The sequence below is a fragment of the Chlamydotis macqueenii genome, chromosome 22 (assembly GCF_036417535.1).
Source record: "Chlamydotis macqueenii isolate bChlMac1 chromosome 22, bChlMac1.mat, whole genome shotgun sequence".
NCBI classification, from domain to species: domain Eukaryota; kingdom Metazoa; phylum Chordata; class Aves; order Otidiformes; family Otididae; genus Chlamydotis; species Chlamydotis macqueenii.
In genome coordinates, this window is record NC_141577.1 from 1,328,378 (window position 1) to 1,335,089 (window position 6,712).

General features: G+C 69.6%; 2 protein-coding genes across 2 annotated transcripts; one reads left to right on the forward strand and one right to left on the reverse strand.

Annotated features, from left to right (window-relative positions):
- Nucleotides 1-202: 202 nt before the first annotated feature.
- TMEM54 (transmembrane protein 54) lies at nucleotides 203-2,052 on the forward strand. The gene is made up of 6 exons (XM_086765233.1): nucleotides 203-215; nucleotides 698-891; nucleotides 1,206-1,265; nucleotides 1,398-1,586; nucleotides 1,670-1,804; nucleotides 1,960-2,052. Exons 1-6 carry the CDS (start codon nucleotides 203-205, stop codon nucleotides 2,050-2,052), a joined length of 684 nt encoding a protein of 227 aa, XP_086621359.1.
- Nucleotides 2,053-2,319: 267 nt separating this feature from the next.
- HPCA (hippocalcin) lies at nucleotides 2,320-5,867 on the reverse strand. The gene is made up of 4 exons (XM_086764912.1): nucleotides 5,800-5,867; nucleotides 3,937-4,399; nucleotides 3,187-3,292; nucleotides 2,320-2,906 (listed from the first exon to the last, which is right to left on the reverse strand). Exons 2-4 carry the CDS (start codon nucleotides 4,312-4,314, stop codon nucleotides 2,809-2,811), a joined length of 582 nt encoding a protein of 193 aa, XP_086621038.1. The 5' UTR covers nucleotides 4,315-4,399; nucleotides 5,800-5,867; the 3' UTR covers nucleotides 2,320-2,808.
- Between the last annotated feature and the right edge of the window lie 845 nt (nucleotides 5,868-6,712).

The following is a 6,712-nucleotide window of genomic DNA, read 5'->3' on the forward strand; positions in this document are numbered from 1 at the left end:
GTTGCTCATCCCGGGGAGCTGGTCTGACAGGAACTGGAGGAGCAGTGGGGTGCAGCAGGCGAGCGGCTCTGGTGGCCTGGTCCCAGTCCCAGCCCTGGTCCTGCCTGGCCAAGTGGGGACCTGGATGGATCCGGGGGCTGAGGGCAGGGCAGGACCCGGGGACATCGAGGGGCTCTGATGGCCTGATCCCAGCCCACTGGAGATGTGTCGAGTGGGTGAGTCTGGGTCTGGCGTGGCGATCGCGACAGGAGGGCGCCCCAGCCCTTCCTGCGGCTCCAGCGCTGCCCTCCTGCAGGGACACAGAGGGAGGGGAGCCAAGGGGCTCGGACGGGGCCAGGGATGCAGCGGGACTGGGCACCTGGGTGACGGTGGGTGAGAAGAGCAGCCCCAGGGCGCCAAAACCCAGCGCTGGAGCCGTCGGTGAGCAGCCGCTCTCTCGAGAGCTCCCCCATTGCTCCGGGGAGCCCCAGCCGTTCCCAGCGCCATCAGGGACGCCCGGCGCCGCGGCTGCTGGCCCTGCGCTGCCGCCCTGGTCCCGGCAGAGCTGGCTGGAGCGGTGGTTTGCGTACCTGGGCTGCCGGCGGCTGCCACCACGTCGCCTCCTGAGCATGGTGCGAGGGCGGGAGGGACAGCTCGGTGCCGGCCACCTCACCCCACGCAGGCTCCTCGCCCAGCCCTCCGCTCCCCTCTGTCCCAGGCCACCTCGATCCCGGCAGCCACCAAAGGGTCCTCATGAAAACGGGCCTCATCCTCCTTATCATCGGGCACCTCAACTTCATCACCGGCGCCCTCGTCCACGGCACCGTCCTCCGCTTCGTGGTCAACCCCCAGGACGCCATCTCCTTGCAGTACGCCGTCGCCAATGCCGCCTCCGTCCTCTCCGCGCTGCTGGTACCGCGGCGTGCAGGGCTGGGGGGCGTGGGGCGCATCCGGGGTGCGTGCAGGGTGGGCAGGAGGTGGGGTGCAGGAGGATGCGGGACAGACACGGCTCTGTCTCCCCCTGGCCCTGCTCTAAATAAGCCTTTCTAGCACAAAACCGGGGAGGCTGAATGCACGGGGACCTGTCACCGGGTGGAGGCTGGGGGAGACGAAGCACTGTCCCCCACGATGCCGAATTGGCCGGATGAGCTCTCGGGGACAACGTTAACAGGGAAAGAAGAACGACGTCCCTGCGGCCTCGCTGACCTCCCTGCACTTCCTCGCAGACCATCTCCTGCGGAATAGCTGCCCTCATGCTGTCCCGCCGCCTTGCCCCCGCCGCCCTCGTAAGCATCCGCAGCCCCTCGCCCAGTGCCCAACGGGCTGCAGCTGTCCCGGGGAGCACGTGCAGCCGCCACGTCCCCTGGTTGGGGACCATCCTGACCTCACCATGCCGCCCCTTCTCTCCCCTCTCCCAGAAGTGGGTGGTTCTCGCCCTGAGTGCCTGCAGCAGCCTGGGCTGCCTGTCCTGCCTGCTGGGGCTGGCCGTCTCCGTCGGGCTGACGCTGGCCAGCCGGGGCCAGGCGCTGCTGGCCCGCTGCGCCTTCGCCGACGTCGTCCTTGCCCCGGCCTCTCGCGAGTGCCCCTTCGATCCCACCCGCGTCTACGTGAGTCCCCAGTGGGCTGTGGGTGCCTGCGCTGAGGATGGGGGGGCACGTGCGGGGGACCCGACACCCCGTTGTCCCCACAGAGCTCCACGCTGTCCCTCTGGGCCGTCGCCCTCCTGCTCAATTCGATGGAGATCTTCTTCGGCGTCCGCTGCCTCCTGCTCACCCTCGACCTCCTCCGCCTCAGCCGACGCTGCCGCGGGGCGCACCGCAGGAAGGTGACTCCTGGTCCCCGGGCTCGGCACCCACCCGCTCCCGTGCAGGGCTGGGATGGAGCCGTTGGGGATCATGGGCTCTGGGACAGGGGCAGGACTTGCCGACCCAAAGCTCTTGGCCCCCCAGTCCCGCTCTCAGCAGCCTCTCTGGCTTGCAGGTCTCCTTGCAGGCAGCCCCGGCGGAGACCCCCAGCCCCGGGCAGTGCCTGGCCTTGCTGAGGCTGGGCAGTGTGGAAACCGCCCGGCTCTGAGCGGAGCCCGGGAGCTGATCCCGCGGACATGTCCCGGCCAGCCCTGCCTCGTCCCAGCACCCGCACAGCCCTGTGATGGGACCCAGCTGCACCCCAGCCCGGCTATGGGGCAGACATCCCCTGGATGCCACCAGCCAAGACGCGTCAGCCCATCCCCGTGGCCTCGGGTTGCCCGGGGCTGCAGCGAGAGAGGGGACCAGGCTGAATCCGGACCCTGCGAGGAGGCACTTACCCCTCGGCATCGACGGGCCCTTCCCCACCACTGGCTGCGCTGACACAAACTTTATTCTGCAGGTTTTAAAAGACCAGAAGCGCATCCCCTCCCCGCGGCCCCTGCCCGTGGGGCTGTGGGGAAGGGGCTGGCCTGGCCCCGCAGCCGTGGCAGTGTGTGCATGCGTGGGGGGTGCTGGGGGGGACCCTCGACCCACCGGCTCTTTGTCCCCCGGGCCGTGGCCCCGCGCCCACCGGAGATGCGGCGGTGGCTTTGCCGCCAGCCTTTCCCACCGGGCTGGGTTGTCTCCCCGCTCTGAGCCCCCGGCGCTGGGGGGGACCATCCTCGCTCGGGGCAGACCCTGCCTCCATCCTTCCCCAGCTGAGCCAGGGCAGGAGCCCCCCAGCAATGGGGACCGCGTCCCCGTGCTCTCGGCGGTGGGGACCACGGGGGCCGGGCAGGGGACAGTGGCAGTGGCCGGCTGCAGGGTCAGGGGGTGGCGTGGGGCCGTGGGGGTCCATGGGGGGCTGTGGGGGTCCGGGGGCTCAGAGCTGCGCGGCGCCGCTGGGGTCGCACTGCAGCAGGCGCACAATGGACGGGTCGCTCTTGGCACCTTTGATGAACTCCTCCAGCGAGAGCTTCCCTGCGGGGAGGGGGACACGGCTCAGCCCGCGGCCGCCACCCCATCCCGGGTGCACACATGGGACCGGAGACCCCCCGACACCGCGGACACCCACCCACCCGCCCCGCAGGGTTCCACTCCCCGGGCTGCGGGAGCACGCCGAGCCCCTCGGCTGCCGGGGCTCCCCCCGGCCACCCCAGCCGAGGCGAGCCGTTTAATCAGGGCGCATGCGGCGCCTTCTAAGACCCCGGATTTGGCCATGAGACCTTTCCCTTAATCCCCTCCATCTCCTCTCATTTACCGTCGTTATTAGTATCCATCTGTCGGAAGATTTTTTCCGTTCTTTTCTCAGGAGTCGATTCGTCCTCAGGCATGTTCATCACAGAGGAGACCATTTTGTAGATGGCCTGGGAGAGGGAGAGGAGGATGGGGGTGAGGGTGGGCGCCGGCCATCGCCCGCCCAAGACAGGGGACAAAGCCCTGGGCTTCGCTGCCCGGGAACGGGGCTGCCAGGCTGTGGGGAGCTTTTAGCTCCCAGCGCGGCCGGGGCGGGTGCAAGCGGGAGCCCCAAGGGTTGGAGCTACTCCTGCAGGGAGATGCCCACTGAGATATCACCACGGTGGCCTCGCGAGCCACCTTCTGATGCCACCACTTGCCGTTTGGGCAAGGACAGCATCTCCGGTCAGCGTGCTGACAAACGCGTCCCTCTGCCCCGGCGTGCTCAGGGACAGCTGCCGTGCACCCAGCCCTTCCCGGGGTGAGCGGGGCCGGCGGGAAGAGCCCTGGGATGGGGTGACTAAGGGATGTCCCCAGGACAGGGAAGGAGCAGGGGACACCCCGGGGAAGACTGATCCCCACAGCCCCAGAGCTCGGCGAGCGGCTCTCCGCAGACAGCGACAGGCTCCGTCCCAGGCATCGTCAAACCCCGCGCCGGATGTAACACAGGGTGCGTGTCCCTAACCCGGCCGCACCCGGGGAGGGGACGGCCACCATCACGCCAGGGTGACACGCAGGGCACTAGGAGCCGCGGTGGGGCGAGGGAGCCCAGTACCTGCACGATCTCCAGCATCTCCTCCCGGCTGATGTAGCCGTTGCCGTCCAGGTCGTACATGCTGAAAGCCCACATCAGCTTCTGCTCCAGCTTCCCGCGGGAGGTGACGCTCAGGGCGATGATGAACTCTCGGAAGTCAATGGTGCCGTCGCCGTTGGTGTCGAAGGTGCGGAAGACGTGCTCGGCGAACTTGGAGGCGTCGCCGTAGGGGAAGAAGTTGGCGTAGATTTTCTTGAACTCCTCCACGTTGAGGATGCCGGAGGGACAGTCCTTCAGGAAACCCTTGTACCAGCCCTGCAGCTCCAGGTCGGAGAACTCGGTGTTTTCCCGCAGGTCCTGGAGCATCTCGGGACGCAGTTTGCTATTCTGCTTCCCCATGCCGCTGGGACGCTCCGGCCGTCCCGGGGGACGAGTGCTGCAGCGGGACAGGCGCTTGGCCCGACTCGGGGGGGGTCCCTCTGCCCTACAGGAAGGGAGAGGGACGGGGCAGCGCTCCCTGGCAGCCCCCGGACACCCGGGCGGATGCGGAGGCCGATGCGACCCCCTCCATCCCCGCCGTCCTCTCTGAGCCGTCGGGTGCAGCCCTGAGGGATCACCCAGCGCCGGGCAGCGCCGGCCCCCTCGCGTTTGCGTAATGAGCCCTTATAGCTCATTTGCATAATATAGAAGCGATTTATGGCTGGCACCGGGAGGGCAGAGCAGCAGGAGGAGGGGAAGGGGCCGGATTCGGCCCCGGGGGTGTGCTGGCTGGGGCTCAGGGTCCAGCCCAGCTTTGGGGCTGGCCGGATCTGGGTCAGCTCCCTCGGAGGGAGGGTTATTTTGAGCTCCTCCGCCGCCTCCGTTAATATTTGATGCCTCCAGTGCGCGCTGGAGCCCCAGGAAGGGCCGGAGGCTGCGGATCTCTGCTCATGGCCCCCTCCTCGCTCCAGGGTGCCCATGCCCCTGGGGGACCCGGCATGCCCCATCCCGCCTGGGGACCCCTGGGAGCGCAGAGGGTCCGGGAGGAGGTCAGGGTGGGTGCCCAGCGCCTGGTCGAGCGCCCCAGGCCCCCACCTCAGGGAGATCTGGGGGGACCTTGCCCCGCTGCCCCCACCCCAGGCTGTGCTGTGACCCCTGTGCAGGGAGAGGGTGGGCTCAGGGGGCTTCATGGGTGCATGGGGGGCTTCAGTGCCTGGGGCACACCATGCCTGTCTTACCCAAAGTAGGGAGGGAGCCCAGGCTCCCAAACCCCCCTTTCCTTCAGGCAAACAGGACTCCCCAAGAGGAGCAGCCCAGTAAGGCTGGACCCCCAGTTGAGGGGGCGCTGGGACCCCACAGTGTCTCTCCATCACGCCCCCGCCCCACGGCTCCATCTCCACTCCAGCAGCCCAGGGGATCTGCGCGTCCCCACCCCACTCAGGGGTCCCAGATGGGGCCCCCCGGGGCTGGCACGGCCCCCAGCCCCGCTGCCCGGGTGGGCTGTGCCCCTTCCCCACTGCCACTGAGAGGGGAGCCCGCGTGGGGGGGCTCAGCACCCCGAGAGGGGTTTGCAAAGACTGCTCCCCCCAAAAGCGAGCATCTTCGGAAGGGCGTGGGCCACCCCCGGGGGAGATGCTCCCGGGGCGGGGGTGCAGGGGATTCCCCAAAACCGGGCACCTCCAGACAGAGGGGGGTTGCCGAGGACACCCTCGAGGACAGGTCCCCGCGGGGGGGTGGGTTACAGGACCCCCCCGGGAAGATGCGGCGGGGCGGGGTGCGGGGGGAGGCTCTGCAGCCCACGGCGGGGAGGGACGCGCGCGGGGGCTGGGTCCGTGCCCCGTCCCCCCGGGCTCCTCAGTGCCCCCCGATGCCCCCCCGGGTCCCCCCATCCCCGCCGCCTCCTACCTGCCCGGGGACGAGCCGCCGCCGCCGCCGCCGTTCGCCAGCGCAGCCCGGGAGCGCCCGCCGGGAGCGCCCGCCGCAGCGCCGGGCTGCGGGGGGGCACCGGCCCGGGGGGGGCACCGGTGGCAGCCCCCCCGGCATCCCCCACCCTCCCCGGGGCCCCACGCACCGCCGCCGCCCCACACGGGACACGGCCCCACGCAGCTCCTTGCCGTGGGGGTCGGGGTGCAGCAGCCGGTCCCCCCGCGGCCGGGGTGTGGGGAGAGGGGGGAGACCCCCCTTGCACCGGGAAGGGCTGGGGCGGCTCTGGGAGCCCTGGAAGGTCTAGGGACACTGGGAGCACTGGGAGCCTGGAAGCGTTGGGGTGGCTCTGGGAGCACTGGGGGCACAGGGAGGTCTTGGGACAGTGGGAGCACTGGTGGCACTGAAGGCACTGGGAGATCTGGGAGCACTGGAGGCAATGAGGGCACTGAGAGGTCTTAGGGCACTGGGAGCTCTGGGAGCACTGGAAGATCTTGGGGCACTGGGAGCACTGGAAGATCTTAGCTCACTGGGGGCACTGGGCGCACTGGTGGCACTGGGAGCATTGGGAAGTGTTGGGACACTGGGGGCACTGGGAACACTGGGGGCATCACTGCCTTGACACACCACCCCCGGGAGCTGGGGTCCCAGACTGCCTGCAGAGCCGGGCAGACCCCGCGCCGTGCCCCTGCTCAGCCTCAAGGGCTCTGCTGCGATGTCACCTGTCCCAGGACACCAAACCAGGCCATTCTGGCACTGGAAGGGGACATTTTGGGTCGAGTGTCCCCAGCACGCAGGCGGGCACTGCCACGGTGGGACATGGCAGCACCCGCGGTCGTTCCAGGGCCTGGAGCAAAGCGGCTTTCGGCACAGGCGCTCCGAGCACCGGGAAAAG

Excerpts from the sequence above, each read along its gene's own strand:
- TMEM54 (XM_086765233.1), top strand. Across the intron at positions 1,266-1,397 it reads GCCTTGCCCCCGCCGCCCTC|AAGTGGGTGGTTCTCGCCCT; the intron begins GTAAGCATCCGC and ends CCCCTCTCCCAG. Across the intron at positions 1,805-1,959 it reads GCGGGGCGCACCGCAGGAAG|GTCTCCTTGCAGGCAGCCCC; the intron begins GTGACTCCTGGT and ends TCTGGCTTGCAG.
- HPCA (XM_086764912.1), bottom strand. The coding sequence starts at position 4,314 with ATGGGGAAGCAGAATAGCAAACTGCGTCCCGAGATGCTCCAGGACCTG. Across the intron at positions 3,293-3,936 it reads AGATGCTGGAGATCGTGCAG|GCCATCTACAAAATGGTCTC; the intron begins GTACTGGGCTCC and ends TCCCTCTCCCAG. Across the intron at positions 2,907-3,186 it reads GATGGATACTAATAACGACG|GGAAGCTCTCGCTGGAGGAG; the intron begins GTAAATGAGAGG and ends CCCTCCCCGCAG.